At 29.8% G+C, this 18,918-nt stretch overlaps 1 protein-coding gene across 2 annotated transcripts in view; it reads left to right on the top strand.

The window, feature by feature from the left end:
- LOC136977171 (U3 small nucleolar RNA-associated protein 6 homolog) overlaps positions 1 to 18,918 on the top strand; it is a 45,862-nt gene that overhangs the window by 7,927 nt on the left and 19,017 nt on the right. For both annotated transcript variants that reach the window (XM_067272618.1, XM_067272617.1), the window contains exons 3-12: positions 554 to 595; positions 1,450 to 1,521; positions 3,104 to 3,172; positions 3,399 to 3,462; positions 6,899 to 7,017; positions 7,135 to 7,167; positions 13,258 to 13,293; positions 13,394 to 13,466; positions 13,650 to 13,731; positions 18,493 to 18,593. In XM_067272618.1, coding sequence (XP_067128719.1) covers positions 554 to 595; positions 1,450 to 1,521; positions 3,104 to 3,172; positions 3,399 to 3,462; positions 6,899 to 7,017; positions 7,135 to 7,167; positions 13,258 to 13,293; positions 13,394 to 13,466; positions 13,650 to 13,731; positions 18,493 to 18,593 — 691 coding nt within the window. The remainder of the gene's footprint in view (positions 1 to 553; positions 596 to 1,449; positions 1,522 to 3,103; positions 3,173 to 3,398; positions 3,463 to 6,898; positions 7,018 to 7,134; positions 7,168 to 13,257; positions 13,294 to 13,393; positions 13,467 to 13,649; positions 13,732 to 18,492; positions 18,594 to 18,918) is intronic.

The raw sequence follows: 18,918 nt of genomic DNA, 5'->3' as shown, positions 1-18,918 counted from the left end.
TTCAACAATTACATCAGTTTGGATGCAAAAATTGTGAAATAATGATAAAGATAATCAGTTAAGAAACCCAGTTTGATGGTGTTAATTTACACTTAATAAACAATACTAATTTGTTACCACATACAAAAATGTCTTTATCAGGAAAGGTTTTAAGAACATAATACAAGAGTTTAAATGAGTTTTGCTAGTGATAAGCATTTAATTTAAATTTGTTTTAATGTTTAAAATATGTATTTTAAAATGATATTACGATGAAGCGTTAAAAGTTATTTATATACATAGGATTATGAAAATAGAGCTGCCAGATATTAGTTACTTTGTGATATTTTTTAATTTACTGTTACTTAATTAACAAAACTTAATAATAAAATTGGTTATTGAAAAGTTTTTTCCTCTGTAAAAAGTACAATTCAATTCCAAACTCAACGTGCTTCCAAAATCAGTGTCATCCTAAAAGAAATCTATTTTAAATTTATGTTTCTGTAAATAAAATTTTGAAATAAAATTAATATGATTAAATTATATAAATTAAATATGTTTAAATTTATTTCAGTATGAAAAGTGCTTGTTGTCACTAATTCGAAAAAGAAGAAAAGTGAGTAATACTCTAATGTAGATATATTTTTAATTTAACTATACTAATAAACTATTTTAAAATCATCAATAGATAATATTGTATTTTTGATTTAAGTTATTAAAAATTAATGATCTGAACATATTTTTTTTTTAATTCTTAAGTTGGCCTAATTAAAAAAAAAATTCATTCTCAATAAACCAACAACTACCAGATTATATTGGGCTATTATATTGCGATTATTTTAAAATTAATTACTAAATAATTTGTCACTAGAGGGAGGTGTTAAGCACCATCTGTTATTAGACTTGATAATTATAATTAAATTGAATAATTTAGAAAATTCTGGAAGAAAAGAATCGGTTCGGAGTGGGACTTGAAGTTGCAACTGCTGCTTATCTTGAGGCTATGTTGCCAGTTATGCTACTAGAGCCTCCAGTCTGATTGCCTTTTCCAGACATATTTAAACATGAGATCAGATATTCTCACGTTTAAATATGTTCTAGAAGAGGAGATTGGACTGCAGGTTCTGGTAGCATAACTGGCAATGCAGTCTCATGGTAAGCAGCAGTTGCAACTTCAAGTCCCACTCCGGGCCGATTCTTTTCTTCCAGAATTTTCTAAATTATTCAATTTAATTATAATTATTAAGTCTAATAAGAGATGGTGCTTAACACCTCCCTCTAGTGACAAATTATTTAGTAATTAATTTTAAAATAATCGCAATATAATAGCTCAATATAATCTGGTAATAGTTGGCTTATTGCATATGTACGTCGGGTTTGTAGATGTTGGTTTATGTATTTATTCTCAAAATGATACATTCATTTAAAATTTTATTATTTTACAATTACATTTTGTTTTATTTTTTCAAGGAAACTCGCAATTTTAACAAGAAAAAAGAAATTGATATTTCTATTGCCAAAAGAGTTAGTAAATTGTATAAAGTAAGTACAATCATTTTTTCAAAGATTATTACTCTAAAATGTAACAAATTCAACAACAGATGCTTTAATGGAATAACAAATTACATAGAATTACAAATTTGAGTACTTTTGAGCTACTTCACTTGTCAGTGGGAAACTGTTTTCCAATATAAGATCTATTATTATGGAAACAAAGTAAACAGCAGATTTTACAAAGTAGTTTGAAGTGTTAAGAAAATATTAAAAATATTATTACTAGTCATAAAAATTTTATTATTTAATTCATAAACTTTATATTTTATTCAGTATAAATGCCTTCTTGTAAAATAATTTCTAAAAAATATAAAAATGAATTTTTTCTACTCTTTATATCTATTTAAAAATTTTTATTACATAAATATCTGTCATTGTAATTAGTTTCTGGGAATTGTTTTTTCTATTATTACAAAATATTTTTCTTAGAACTAACATCCATGACATACATTGTAATTGTTAATTTATACAATTTCTTGACAGTTTAGTTGAATACAACCATTCAAAGGATAACAACTTTTAAAACTAGTTTTCTGCACAGTTTGTTTTTTCACTTATATAAAGTTATTAATTTAGAAAATATTATAATAATTGAATTTTTTTGATTGAATTAACAATTAAATCATTCCAGAAATAAATATTTAGAATTCGTCGTGTTTAATTTTTATTTTTCAAAATTAATTGGAGATGTTTTATATTTTCCTTAATATGCTAGTTAACATCTAAACTTACTAATTTTTTTTAATGAATTAACATTTAATGTTTTGAATGTCAAAATCACAATTTATTAATAGATTATTTCTTTGATCAGTATGCACTTAATTGGCTTTTTAATTAATGCAATTAATGACAATGTATAATAAAATTGTATAGAAGAAAACCATTTCTGGTTTATCTAGATAAATCCAAATTGATATAATAGTGTTCTCTTCAAAAAAATTTTAAGTACTTGGTCTATAATATTAGCTGGCTGTTTAATAATGACTTTTTAATGATAAAAAACAATACTTTTATGCAATTGAGTGTTGTAATACAAGCCTATGGTTTGGCTGTCTTTAAAAAAATAATAATTGTAAATAAAATATTGAAAAATTTAACTACTTGGAAAAAATAAGTTATTTAGCTGGTTGATTGATCAGTTAAAATTGGTTTTGGGGAAAACATTGAGTTAGTAGCGAGGTTGAGGCCGAAGTTTTAAATGCAAAAATGTGTACGTCGGATGTTTGGCGCCGCTTTCCTGTAAGCCTAGAAGTTTGACAATAGTGTTTGGAAAGTCAGTGGAATCACGCTCGATATTCCAAACGCCATTGTCAAACTTCTAGGCTTACAGGAAAGTGGCGCCAAACATCCAACGTACACATTTTCACATTTAAAACTTCGACCTCAACCTCGCTATTCATTCTTTTGCTTATCAATGAAAAAGAGCCCATCTCAGTTTTATAAATGAATACTGAAAAAAGTTTCAAATGCTGAACAATATTTCTTACTTAAAATTTAATTTTTTGTTTTTAATTAATGAATTATATTATTATAATTAATTGTAATTGAATTGATATTTGGATATTTTTAGGCAGCCATTGTTCGTTGTCAAAAAGATGTTAACCTTTGGTTAGAACACATTGATTTCTGTAAAACCATGGTAAATATATAGGATATTTATTTTTGTCTTACTGTCTTGATATAAAATAAAATATTGTAAAGAAAATAATTTCAACTTATTAATTAAGTTTAAAAAAATTTTTAAAAATCTATTAAATATATTTTCTTTCTTTTTACCTTCTATAAAATTATTTTTTAAATTTTGATTAGAAGATTTCTATTAAAAACCTTAATGAATATTGTTAATTTTAAAAATCTGTTTATAGCACTGGAATGAAACTGTTAGTGGCATGTTTACTCGACTTCTTCAAGTACATAACAATGATCCTGGTATGATACTTTAATTACATTTATAGTTTTAAATAATAATATATTGCAATTAAAAAAACAATAAAATTTAATTATTAGATCTTATATACTTCTATTGGTGCAAAATGGATTTTAGTGTTGATTATAATTTTAAAATAAATATCAGATATTAATTTTCAGAAAAATTATAAACATGGAAACGAAATAGAGTTTATTTGAAATTTATTATTTTGTGAAACAAGAAATAATGATTACAGTAAAATAAACAAAAAGTTAATTTTTATAATTTTGATATTATGGTAGAAAAAAGGAAATTCTATTTAAGATCTATCCAGAAAGAGTTAAGCTTAAGGCATTCTTGAATTGGACTGTTCGCTAAAATAAAAGCCTTTATTTAAATTTTCAATATCTCTTTTAAAGTCTTTAGAGCAAGAGTTGAATTTGATGAAAATCGTATCAAGAAAGGAAATATTCTTTTGGTTTTATTTACAAAACTATAAAGTCAAACTTGAAAATAAAAAATTAATTCAAAAGAAGAGGATAAATAAGACTGGATTAACAGCAGTTAAAATCTATTTTAAGACTATTACTTGCTCTGTGCCGTAGAATAATGTAAATTTATTTATTGTAAAGATAAAAAGTTTTTTGTTTTCTAATATACACTGAAGAGTCATTACATTATGACTACCTGTTTAATATGACGTAGGATCACCTTTCATCCACAAAACCACCAACAAGCAGTGAGGCATTGACACAGCAAGGTGCTGGTAGGTAGTCTGAGGTATCTAGTACCCAGTTCTCACCAGCAGGTTCTGCAGTTCCCAAACATTGCAAGGTGTGGCAGCATGAATTCGGTTTTGTAGGTGGAACCACAAATGTTCAATTGGATTGATATCAGGTGAATTTGGAGGCCAACACATGACTTGAAATTCACTGGAATGTTCTTCGAACCACTCTATGACGATTTGGGCCTTATGACATTGTGCATTATCCTGTTGATACAAGCAATCACCCATTGGAAACATTGTTACCATGAAGCAGTGAATCTGGTCTGCAATGATGTTCACATAATGCACATCATTGTAGCCATCAGGGATTGTTTTATGGGGATGATGGGTCCTAATATATCCCATGAAAACATTGCCCACACCATAGTACTGCCTCCACTGGCTTGTATCTGCCCAACTGTGCATCTGGCTGCCATGGTCTCCTTTGGAAATTGGCATATCTGCACTCAACCATCAATGTGATAGACCAGAAAATGTGACTCATCGGACCAGATGACTTTCTTCCATTTCTCTAAGGTCCATTGCGATGCTCCCTGGCCCATTGCAGGTGCTATTGTCAATGACGTGCTGTAAGCATGGGGACTCTGCTGATCCAGCAGCTACGCAGGCCCATACGCAAAAGGGTACACTGCACTTTGTGCTGAGACACATTGTCTTGGTCATCACTGTTGTAGCAGCTGGTGATTTGGGCCACTGTAGTCTTTCGGTCACAGTGAACAATGCATAATATCTGCTCCCTTCTGGAATCAATGCACCATACAGCTGGCCATTGACTTCTCATTTCTGTATCCTTACACCACTTTCAATAAGTACTAACAACAATTGCATGTGAACAGCCCACCAATCGTGTCATTTATGAGGTCCTAGGTGCCTAGGACATTCCTAGGTGCCTAGCCATAATGATTTGTCCTTTATTGAAGTCTGATAAATCTGCTGCTTTTCCCATGATGCAGCCGAAAACTCTACTGTGGCTGTTTATATACAGCAGTATGAGCCATGCAAGTGCCATTGTTTGTCTCCGGGCAAGCTACTCCTCTAGGTGGGAGGTGTAATGGCTCTTTGCTGTATATTAGAAGACAAAGAAAGATAGAAAAAAATTCAGAAAAGAGAAAATGAAGGTATTTAAGATGAATTAAGTTACATTAGAGACAGAAGCAGATGATAGATTTTGATATGAAATGTAATAATAATTGATGAAATCTTAAAAACAGATATCAATAGTAAAGATTTAGAAAGGATAGAAATAACCAGGTAGAGGATGATTTAATGATTAATTTTGGAAGAGAGATACAATTTGAATGTAAACAGAACACTTTTGATTCTTTAAAAATCAGTTTTGTCCTTAGAAATGTTGGTCTCTTGATGGATATTATAGATCAAAAGTACTAGTGCTTCATGGGGAAAGCTGGTTGATATAATGTGTGTTTTATAGTCTGGTAAAACAATTTAAAGTTTGTAACAATATGTTTTTTACATAATTTTGCTAAAATTAGTTTCGTTTTCTTCAACAATTATTTATTAATTTTTGTGTAATAATTATAAATGTGTTATTTTCACTTACATTTTGTTTTAAAGGATAGGTGGAAAGTAACTAGGCATTGAGAAATGCTATAATTTCTATATTTCTAATGCAAAGATAATGAAAATAAGATTTGACATATAATTTATTAACCTTATTATTGGATTTTAAGGTATGGATGTATACATACCTTAAAATTCAATATAGGCACTGCTGCCATTCATCAATAACATATTTTCCTCAGATTATGATGTGAATGGATGGTCACTTTTCTGTGCATCTGCAACAAAACCTGTGGTCATTTTAGCTTAGAATGAGAATTCTTGATTGTTTTCAGATGGATTGTGGCACGATGTGTGTCACTATCTCTTCACAACTACCACTGATTTTCACACTTCATAATATGCAGCAATCTGTACTTGCTCCTGAACAGACAAGCAAGCAGCCATTTTTTTGCCACTGTGTGTACAACTGCTCTCAGTCGTTGCACGTATCACTGATGCCAGAATTATAAAATTTCATTCATTGATGTACATGCATACACAGTTTTATCATGATTGCATTACTATTACAAAAATTATACTGATTTCTCAATGCCTAGTTACTTTCCACCCATTCTCTATATGATAATCCTGAATAGAGTAATGATCATTATTAGTGATATATTAACAATCATTATTACACAATGAAATTGTGCTATTTGAAGAACTGAATATATTTATTCTATTTTTTATTTACACTAGATTTCATTAAAAACTTAATTAAACTAATTATATTTCATCTATAAATTCCGAAGAAAATTCAACATTAGTTATTAATACATTAAATTTAAAATTACAGTAAACATTAATTTTAATTCATATTTAATGCAGGTTTTAAATGATAGAAAATGATTTTTATGCTAAATTTATATTAAAATATTGATTTGTAATAATCCTTTTTCCAGAAATTTACTAAATTAAGGATTAATTCAACTTAAAATAGTTATGAAAATATTTTGAATGTTGAAAAATTTTATTTTAATCTTTACAAAGAATTTAATTTTATAATTTTATAAACTTTTTCTATATTTAGTTTTTTCATTTATTTCACAAATATTTTGTTATAATTTCAGAAATTAAAAATATAATTACTAAATTTTATTATTTAGAATTATGGATTATGGCAGCCAAATGGGAAATGGAGGAAAACAATGCAGCAGATAATTCAAGAGCACTATTTCAAAGAGGCATACGCTTTCATCCAGAATCAAAATCATTGTGGAATGAGGTGATTTGATTTTATCTGTAGTAAATTTGAAATATTTATATTTTAAATGTAAAATTTATAAAATGTAATCAAAGTAATTTAATAATTTAAATAGTTCATTCATATTTATTTTTATAGTATTTTCGTATGGAGCTGATGTTCATTGCTGAGGTAAAAGATATAATAATAATAATTATTATTATTAAATTTATAAGTTGTTATTTTAAAAATAATTTTATTTATTTTAATGATTTATAAAAAAACGTTAGTGGTATCCATAGCATCCTTGGTTAATAGTAGAATAATTTACAGGATTCCTACACACTTGGGAGTTCGGACGTGGGTTCACGCCTCGCTTGAACAGGCTGGCCACGTGGAGTTTTCCGGGTTTTCTCCACATCTGTAATGTCTAAATAGGGGCCAGTTTTCCTTAAAAAGACCTCCTGGAAGGCATCCCCCTAGACAGATCGCCCAAGTGTTGCGTTGCCATAACTAAACAAACAAACAAAGTTCCTACACACCTAGAAAGTCAGAGAAATTAGGGATTTTTATTACTGTTTAGAAAAAGCCATGGAATGTCAGGGGATTTGCTTCCTTGCCTATTTTGTTGATTTTTCTTCTGACAATATGCTTGACTAAGTGTAGCCATCTGCAGGCAGCAAGAAGTAATGTGATGCAATACAATTTATGAAAAGGGGTGCAGAATATTTTCAGGACCTAAAATTTCTCCTAAGTTTACACAAATTTTTCCAAAAAATTTACAAAGTACATAAATGATAAATAATTTAAATGGTAAATTTAAATGATAAATATTTATTCAATTAAAATTATTTTAACAATTTTGATTGTGTAACAAAACAATTTCTGATTTTTTTTCAGTTTATTAATATTTTATAAAGTTCAGGAAATTTATTGAGGGATAAATTTAATAAATATACAATTTAGTACATGGATTACATAGAATTTGTTAATTAATAATAAAAATAATTGATTTTTTTTTCTTTTTTTTAAAGCCATGTAGATTTATGGTTGTGAATTAATAACAGAATTTTAATAATACATTTTATTTTTAATTTTAATAATTCTGCAATTATAAAAAAAATATATATAACTGTTAATTAGAAAAAAATAACTAATTAAAGTGTCGGAGAAGCAAAACATGTGCATAGTAAGTCAAACACGGTTTTATTTTGTCAATGTGCCATACTGTATGGGACATGAGGGTCAGTGAATTTGTACAAAGTTGGTCAGGGAGTCATGGAAATTAAAACAATAATTTGAGTAGGAACCCTGTATTTATAGTATATAATATAGTATTATAAAAATTTCCTACATATACCAGAAGGATGAGTAAAACATCTGGATGTAATTAAATTATTTAAGAAATATGAAATATCATTGAAATTTTCTTATAAATGTAAATGGTTGTTGTCATGAAGTATTTTTAACATTTAGTTTATATCTCATGTACTATTAAAATCATTATTAGAGCAATAATAATATTGAGGTTATAGATGTCAGTGATATATTTGTTTATTATAATTGCTTTGAAGTTATATATATAAACCAGCTGTTACCCATGACTTTGCCTGCTCAGATTTTGCAAGTAAACACCATTTGTATTCAGTATTTCAACATCCATAGTAATTGTTATATAACACCTACCGCTGAGAATGATGAGAATTGCTGAGAATCAAATGAACTGTTTTCAATTTGATCAATTTTCTGGAATGTTTACAATCGTTCTATAATCGAATCAATATGCAATAACAAATTCAAATTTAAAACGGTTTGAACATTTGGTTGAAAAATCAAAATATATAAAAATATACAACACCTTTTAACACATCCAGTATAAAGATTTAATAGCTTAAAAAACGTTTTCGGCTGCCTTGATCAGCCTTCGTCAGTTAATCAGTTAATAAGAAAATCGAACCAAGTTCGAATTTACAAAGATCGTGCATGCACATAGACGGGACTATGCTACAAACATAATAAATGAAACTAATAAAGAGCCAGAGGCAACAAATAAAGGAACATGATAAAACCATATTAGGTTTTTTTATTTTTCGAGCCAAAGTGTAAGATCCTGCCTTACGTTATTCAACGAGGGACTTCCAGGCAGATGATAGGCCATCCGTGTCTCCGTGGTTGATGCAAAGTGTAGACAGCTGTGCCCTATGTATTTCTATTTTCTCCATGTGTTTGACCGCATGCCTGGATCTAGTGGTTCTTATGATGGCGGCCTTATCCCAGTGTACCGTTATATCTTGCTGTCTAGCAAATGCCGATAAGACTGTGCTGTCAATGCTTCTGTTCACTGACTGTTTATGTTCTTTTATTCTTTGCTTTAGGTTGCATAACGTGGCGCCTACATACACAAGGTCAATGTTGAAATGATGGTCCTTTATCGGTATCAAATACACCCCGGTTAACTCACTAGAGTTGTCTTTCCTCTTGTCGTTTCTCAATAGTTGGTAAATCATTGGATTGCGCTTGTAAATTACACGAAAATTCCTCTCCTTGGCCACTTTTTGACAACTTTATTAAGAAAGGGCATATAGCTCATTACAACTGTTTTCTGTTGTTCCCTGTTGTTGTGCTGTCGGTTACTTTTCTGCAATTTAGTAATTAGTCGATCAACGACACCCCTTCGGTATCCATGCTGTGCGGTCACCTTTCATATGCAAGCCAACTTCTTCAAAGTGTCGTGAATACTCGAGCAGTGCGTGTAAGCTCGTTTCACCCAAGAACGAAACGCCGCCAAATGCCCCTTTAGCATAAAAAAACTCTTTATAACTGGTGCAAAAACTGGAGGAGGTTATGTTGACGGACAGGGAAGTCATGACCATGATGGACTATAAAGCCTTATACCTCTCCATAAAACTTCTGCCTTGCTTCTGTGCATTAAGGAACTTCTTGTTTGCCAACGTCAGGGATTCCCACGAATACCACAAACATATTTTGGAGTTAGCTGATTTGGTCTGCCACTCTTCTTTCTTTGAGTTTGAAAGGAAAACTTACCTGCAGGGAAGGGGTGTCCCAATGGGGAGCCCCATGTCCACAGTGCTCTGTGAGATGGTGCTACGCAACCTAGAACAAGATATCTTACCTTTATTCCAGAAGGACATTTTAATATATACCAGGTACGTGGATGACATTTTCATCTTCTGGGCTAGTGATTGCAACATCCAACGTTTTATAGACTTAATCAACCACAACCCGTACGGTCTGATGATAGAATTGGATCAAAAGAGTGAATTTCTTGTTAATTTCATGGACTTGGCGATCACCTGTAAGGAAGGGGAGATACGGACCAGTATCTATCATAAACCGGTGTACCAGCCCCTCATCATTTGTAGTAACTCTGTAGACCCTGGGCATTTTGAATTGGCGGCGTTTTTTTTTGGGTGAAACGAGCTTACACGCACTGCTCGAGTATTCACGACACTTTGAAGGAGTTGGCTTACATACGAAAGGTGACCGCACAGCATGGATACCGAAGGGGTGTCATTGATCGACTAATTACTAAATTGCAGAAAAGTAACCGACAGCACAACAACAGGGAACAACAGAAAACAGTTGTAATGAGCTATATGCCCTTTCTTAATAAAGTTGTCAAAAAGTGGCCAAGGAGAGGAATTTTCGTGTAATTTACAAGCGCAATCCAATGATTTACCAACTATTGAGAAACGACAAGAGGAAAGACAACTCTAGTGAGTTAACCGGGGTGTATTTGATACCGATAAAGGACCATCATTTCAACATTGACCTTGTGTATGTAGGCGCCACGTTATGCAACCTAAAGCAAAGAATAAAAGAACATAAACAGTCAGTGAACAGAAGCATTGACAGCACAGTCTTATCGGCATTTGCTAGACAGCAAGATATAACGGTACACTGGGATAAGGCCGCCATCATAAGAACCACTAGATCCAGGCATGCGGTCAAACACATGGAGAAAATAGAAATACATAGGGCACAGCTGTCTACACTTTGAATCAACCACGGAGACACGGATGGCCTATCATCTGCCTGGAAGTCCCTCATTGAATAACATAAGGCAGGATCTTACGTTTCGGCTCGAAAAAAGAAAAACCTAATATGGTTTTATCATGTTCCTTTATTTGTTGCCTCTGGCTCTTTATTAGTTTCATTTATTATGTTTGTAGCATAGTCCCATCTATGTGCATGCGCGATCTTTGTAAATTCGAACTTGGTTCAATTTTGTTATTAACTGATTAACTGACGAAGGCTGATTAAGGCAGCCGAAAACATTTTTTAAGCTATTAAATCTTTATTCTGGATGTGTTAAAGGTGTTGTATGTTTTATTTTTCGTTCCAGTAAATTCTTGTATTTTATTTTAGTTATCAATTTAATACACCTAAGTACTAATTGAAGACTAAACATAGTTGAAAACAAAAAATTGCATCTAAAATAATACAGCAGAAGCCATTCTTCAGGTTAAGCCTTAATGCTCTTCCTCTACCCCCGTGGGGGAATTTCGAAAAATCCTTCCTTAGTGTGCATTCTCATGGCGTACCCTATTAAAACGTAGTTAAGAACAAAAAATTGCATCTAAAATAGTGCAGTAGAAGGCTGTTCTTCAGGTTAAGCTTTAATGCTCCCCCTCCTCCCTGTGGGGGAATTTTGAAAAATTCCTTCATGACATACCCTGTGTACCAAATTTCACCTCTTTAGGTTCAGTGGTTTGCTCTGGGCGATGATGAATCAATCATTCAGTCAATCAATCAGTCAGCCAGGACATGTAATTTTATATATTTAGATGTGTTCTTTTTGGTTTTGCAAAATAAAGCTAAAAATAATCATTTGTGTTGTATAATTTTTTTTATCAGTGCAGTATAGCCATTGATTTATTAAAATTTGCAGACAAATTAATGAATATAAATGATAAAAAATAAAAAAATTAAATATTTATTTTGCAATAAATAATGACTATGATTTTATGCATTAGTATATAGTTATTATTTATTTATTTTTTGAAAAATGAAGTATGGTAAATGCTTAGATAAATTAAGAATAAAGATAAATTAGTAAATACATAGAAAAAAATGTAAGAAACTTTCCTTTAACAATTATTAATAATTTTCTTAAAAATGGAACGAGATTGACTGCAAATAGAAATAGTTTAATTAACCAACTTGTTTTGTTATATATTCTGAACAAAAGTATGTAAATGTGAGAACGGGGGGAGGTAGGAGAAAGTCGTATCTCCTGTTTCTTCGTACTCACTTGTCAAGGATGGCTGTTTCGTTTCTTAGGAGTTACACGTTACGCGAGTGGATAGGAGGTGAGACGGATGGGGTCGACGATAAGGCAAAGCGATATTCGAGACAAAGTGGACACCAGTTAACAATAAAACAAGATTTATTAATATTTAACAAAGGACACCAATACAAAATCTGACTAAATTCCCTATGTCGCATAGGGGTCGAGAGAGAGCTTACAGGTTCGGTTCATACTTCATTAGTTCGTTTCCTGACAGTTAGCACCTGATATCCTCGATGTGGAGATTAGTATCCGAAATAGGCACAGTTTATATATTCGCGACTGAGCGCGGAGACGTTAGGACAGAGGTCCGAGTTGGCGACGACGTTAGATGGCGTTGTCCGGCAGATGATAAGAGACTCCCCTGAGGAGGGGAAAGGAGTGTCTTTTATAGCCTTTGGCTGGGAAAATCGGTCACGTGATCGTGAGTGGATGGCGATCGGGGTCATAGGTGTTCCCGGGACTAAAAATATATGACGAGTTCGAACGTTAACTATAAACTAAGGTTGCAAGATGATCTGGATCTAGTTAAGAACAAAGGATTGTTGACAGTTGTACGGCCGGGGACGCATATTTTCTCGTCCGGGACCGTTTCCAGACAGGATGTTTATATGAAGGGAAAATTCCTAAAACGAATTATTACAAAAAGTGACTCTGATGGAATTTCAGATCTCACATAAATAAAAAATTAAAACATCTTATATTCTGTTGATATTACCAATTCTAATATTGAAAATAGCTAATTTGCTAATCATTCATTGTTAAATATTTTATTAAGTTTGATTATGGATAAAGTTAAGTTTAAATTTTGATGGATAGTATCTAATAAATATTAATGAATATTTATTAATAATTATAAATGAGTTTAAGATTTTTTCATATAATTAAAGAGTATTTTAAAAGTGTGCTTAGAAAAGAATTTTTTATTTAAATTATATATAAACATGTGTTTTCTGTTTTATATACTGTAGCTTAGGAAGAAACAAGAACCGGATATAAATATTCAGGTACTTTTATGTAGTCTGCTTATTTTTTTAATATAAAATAGTAATAACAGTTTATTTATAGTAAAATAAATAAATTTAAACTATATTTTAATGTGTACAGAATGAAGAAGAAAATATATTAAATGGCAAAATTGCTAAAATTATTTATTCTAATGCAAGTGAAACAATTCCAGGTATGAATTAAATGATTATATTATATTAATTTACTTAAAATATAATTTTAATTTAAACCCTAAACATATTAAAAATGAGTTTTATTTGGTATACTAAGATATATATTTATGTTTAAACAGATAAATTGAAAATTATCAGTTTAATTATATTGAAATCATTATAGACTCATTAAAATTTTACAGATGTAAATTTTGCAATATCTTTTATTCCTATTTGCGAATCTTTTGAATTTGCAAAACATATAGAAGAACAAATTTATGAAGAGTACGTATTAACTTTTTTTATTCTGTTAAAAGAATTTGTTTCGTTAAAAATATTGTAAAATATAACTAAGTTATAATCTGATATAAGCTAAGTCTGCACACTTAATTTTCAGAAATTGAAATTTACTGAAATAGATTTTATAGGAAATTTTCATAATACTTTTCAAATTAAGTTTTTTGTTTCATATGATTCAATGTTGACTAAAATTTCATGTATTATTTTGTGCAATGGATTAAATAAAAATGTTATATATAACATATAAAAAAGTATCTATGCCATTATATATAACTTCCTATATATAAATTTAATAAAATTAAGTTAAAACTATAAGTTTATAAATCAATATTATGACCATACAAATAATTTTGGGTCTTTGCAGAATTATCCTTTTTAATTGTCCAATCAGAGACAGATGGTAACAACTTAAAACCGACAAATGACATTAAAAAGTACATACAATACAATTGGCGCCGATCTTTTCTTTGAGGATCCATCTGTCTCTGATTGGACAATTAAAAAGGATAATTCTGCAAAGACCCAAAATTATTTGTATGGTCATAATATTGATTTAATCAACAAAATTAATCCTTGGAACTTTGTTAATAATGCTATAAGTTTATATTTTAAAAATAGGAAGGAAAAAATTATTTTTAAAGAGTAAAATAAATTAAAGATATCAGATATTACTAAAATAAATTATTATTTTAAGAAGAATGTATTCAATGCAGTACATGGTTATTCAAAAGTCTGTAAAAACTTTAAAAATTCATAAGTTAATGAAAAAGCATTGCATTATAGTGTGGTTTTCACTGTAAATATGCTCAAGATAGGAGATTTTTTCTGATGGGAAAAGTTATAGTTTGAAAAGTCACTGATAGATTAGGGTTTCTGTAATGTTTTTTTTAAAAAACTGGGACATTACCACATTTTTACTTATAAAACCTGGGACATTTGGTAAAATAGGACATGTTAAAAATTAAGAAAATCAAAAGTAAATCTATTAAATATTATACTGATATAACAATACACACATTAACATAATGTCTTATTTTTTTAAAGTTAAATTTATTTTTGCAAAAACAATTACCGTATTTTATGGACTATAAGACGCTACAGACTATAAGACACACCTTAATTTTTAAGCAATTTTTTTTAAAAATACCTATAAGACGCACCTGAATTTTGGAGGCAATTTTTCGAAGAAAAAAGTGCATCTTATAGTCCGTAAAATATGGTATATTACAAAAAATATTCACAAACACACTTAATTAGAAAAATTGCAGCTTTAAAAAATGCATGATAGTCAAGTTTTTTATATATTAGATTCATCAGAATATTTATCAGATTATGGACCTGTTCAAGATGTATTTTTTCTTTTGATATTTGGACATAGAACTCAGCACAAGAGAAATCTTTAAAATGGTTAAAATGGTCTTAATTTTAACTCTATTTTTTCATTTGTCCACAGTGCATTTATTAATGAAAAAAACACATTCAACAGCTGCATTGTATCCTGGCAGTGCCAAACAAAAACTAACTAGGCATTTTAGATTCTCAACATTCATATCTTGTTTTGTAAAATGAGCAAATATATCACACCATTTTTCACTGGCACTTTGATCTTTCAGTTCACTCCAAACTTCAAATTTGCTTTCACAGTATTTTTTCACAAATGCAAACTCATCAAACTCATCTCTTTTCATTCACAGTAAAATTTGGTGACACTTTCTTCATGAATATGTAGCTGTCTTGTTTATTCTTCAAGTCATAGGATTTCTTTCTTTTCAAATTGAACCAATTGTAGACTGGAGAGGCATGAGAAATGGTGTACACCACTCCTGAATGTATTCAATGCAAGTGTCATAGAAATCTACTGCATAACTTTCAAACTTTTCAACTGTTATACGATCTTTTTCTAACTCTTGCAACTGATTTCTCACAGTAGTAATAAGTAACTTTTCTGCCTTCTTGCAATTTACCTTTTCCACAAGTTTGTTACTTCATCTTTCACTTCAATTACTGTTATCTCTTGCTTTTCAACATATTTGATGTTATCAGAAAAGGTTTTTAATTGGCTAGCAAGGAAATGTAGAAGTATAAGTGAAAGTGGATTCTCAGAGAAATTTTTTAGACTGATAGGACATTTGTCAATGGAAAGAAAATATGACTTCATTGCTGGAAAAGGCCAATAACTCTGGATTGCAGGCAAGAGAGAGAGCCATCTTGTCTTGCTGTTACCCAAAACAGTTTTATACTCAGTATTAGCGAATTTGCAAAATAATTGGAGTTCCACAAACAATAAATGTGGAAATGTTAAATCTTGTTAACTGTTAATTGAAGATCTATAGGTAGGCAATCTGCAGCAGTCTGCACAGCATTATGTATTACATGGGCAGGACAACCAATGCCAATTAAATTGCTGGTAGTGTTCTTACATTTTGAAGTATAAATTAGTTTTTACCTTTCTATTCTTTTCCACCAAAGTTCGATTATCTGCTGATATAACTATAACTTTTTCAAGGAGATTAAGCTTCTTTAACACTTCCAACTCATAAGAAAATAACTGTTCTGAAGTTTCACTACCTAAATTAACTCTAACACTTTCATCTTAACTCTTTTTTCTGCATGATAATATCTCACAACTAGAGGCACTAACTTTTTGTTCAAGTGGTTAGATGCATCAGTTAATACTGATATGGAACAAGCTTCTTTCAGGTTTTAATGTCATTAATCTGCTTTATTGTAAATAGCGCAATAACATTAGTGATTATTGTCTTGCACTTTGTTTGCAAAGATCTGAATTTATTGTTGAAAAGTTTTGGCAGGTGTGCTGTCCATGGACTTAAAGCTGTAGTTATGCACTGCTGTGTGATAAGCAAAGGTTGCCTCTTGTGCTGCCAGTGATAACTGTTTATCCATTTCACTTCAGATTTTCACATTTAAGAAATTACTTATATTGCTGCTGGAAACCTTACTTTGAACAGCACTTATGTTTTTTCATTTTTATGTGACTGACCGACCACCATGTGAAATGAAAAATTTAGAGTTACAAAATGTACATTGCACATTATCATCTATACCTTTAATAAAGGAAAATTCTCTTTTAATATTATCATTTATACTGCACTTACGTTTTGGCATTATGCAGATGAAAAATGATAAAAATTATAACAATCTACGAATCCTCTACAAGTAGTATGAAATGCTTGTCATGTGTGAACTGTATGTCCGATCAGACTGCTAGACAGGGTTGCCAGATAGCAACAGAAGTAAATTACCAAAATCACCAGTGCATCAATTTATAGTCTGTATTCATTCTATAACACTATGCTAACTCCTTATATCGTACTGTGTCTATATACAGATTTTGTTATTTCCTGTAAAAAGCAGGACATTTGGGAAAAATTGGGACTGTCCTGGAAAAAATGGGACGAATGGGAACCCTATAATAGATGGTACTGACATGAATAATCCTTTGGAAAAAATGGAAATGAGACTGTGTTAGGGACCAGTCTTTCTGGAACCCGCATACCTTGCGGATTTGGGAGTTACGGGTCCGAGTCCTGCTCTGGGGCCGATTCTTTTCTTTCAAAATATTCTAAATTATTTATTAAATATTAATTTAATTATAATTATTAAATTTAATAAGAGATGGTGCCTAATGCCTACCTTTAGTACCAAATTACTTTAAATTTAATTAAAAATAATAGTGGTAAAGTAGCCTAATTTAATCTGGCAATCATTTGGCATATTACTAAAGTATTAGGTTTTGGTATGTTTATTTAAGTAATGGTTACTTATGAGAATGAATGTGGAATAATACTCTCAGATATCTGTTGCAATTAGGTAGTAAATTTGATTATTTCCACCAATATTTAGTTTTGAATATTTGTGCTTTTTAAAATAATTTGAAAAATTGACTTCTCTGCAGGCTATATAAAAATATTCTGTCTGTATACTGGATGCTGGTTACTGTTCTAGGCACAAAAAATTTAATAAAAACTTAAACAACAACTACAAAATATATTACTTGTATTTAATAAACACTATTATATAAAAAAAGAAAAAAATTAATTACATTACACTTAATTTTCAGGGGATAATTTTTAGATGTTTCTAAATAATTAAATTAGATTGTCTTGTTACTAAAATTAGTAAGTTAATATATGGCAGCACAGCATTCATCAATAGCAAATTCTCTTAAATTTTAATTATAATAATTCATATAATTTATTTAAAAATGTGAAATCAAATCATATGCATTATTATACAGGGTATTATTAGAATAAAACATTAAAATAATGTATATTATTTGAAAAATTAACATTTATAGTTTGAATAAATCAAATTAGAACAGTTAATATAGTATAAATCTCTTCCTATAAAATTTAGATTATGATAATGTTTAATTTAAAACAATTTTTTATAGTTTTGGAATAATATATATACTATATTTACTATATACCGTATTTTACGGACTATAAGACGCACTTTTTTCTTCGAAAAATTGCCTCCAAAATTCAGGTGCGTCTTATAGTCCGTAGCGTCTTATAGGTATTTTTTAAAAAATTGCTTAAAAATTAAGGTGCGTCTTATAGTCCGTAAAATACGGTAGTAGTTTCTATATTTACTATATAGAATAATATATATATATCTGGTATTTACTATAGAGAGTTGTATAATATATATAATCATTAAAAATTAATTGATGAATACACATTTTGAAGTTATATGATATTAAAAAAATTTAAATTTTTTAAGTATACAAGAAAGGTACAGTGATAAAGAAGAAACATGGAATGCATTGGCAAACAGAGGATTAAGGAAACTCGAAGTTGAATGGAAGCGTGCTGAAACTCCTAGTAAGTTTCCAAAAATATATATATTATATTTTTTCTCTGTATTTCTAATTTAGAATATATTTCAGAAATAAAATGAATTTATAATTTCATGAAAAATTTATGGGAGAAAATGTTTTGTTTTATAAAAAAAAGATATTTTTCTGGTAGTTACTTATCAAAGACTACTATACTCAAATGATACAGACAGATTAACTGTCAGGCTAGAATTTGGCTAATTAACTGAATAAATGTTAGATAATTTGGACTACATTTATATACATTTGGATACAAGTAGGTAGTTAGACTGTCATCTTGTGTTAAATTTAATAATTAGAAAGAAATAAAT

The sequence above is a fragment of the Centruroides vittatus genome, unplaced genomic scaffold, assembly GCF_030686945.1.
Source record: "Centruroides vittatus isolate TY-2023 unplaced genomic scaffold, ASM3068694v2 contig_452, whole genome shotgun sequence".
In the NCBI taxonomy this organism is placed as follows: domain Eukaryota; kingdom Metazoa; phylum Arthropoda; class Arachnida; order Scorpiones; family Buthidae; genus Centruroides; species Centruroides vittatus.
The sequence above is the reverse complement of the archived record's forward strand: the minus strand, read 5'-3'. Positions and strand labels throughout refer to the sequence as shown.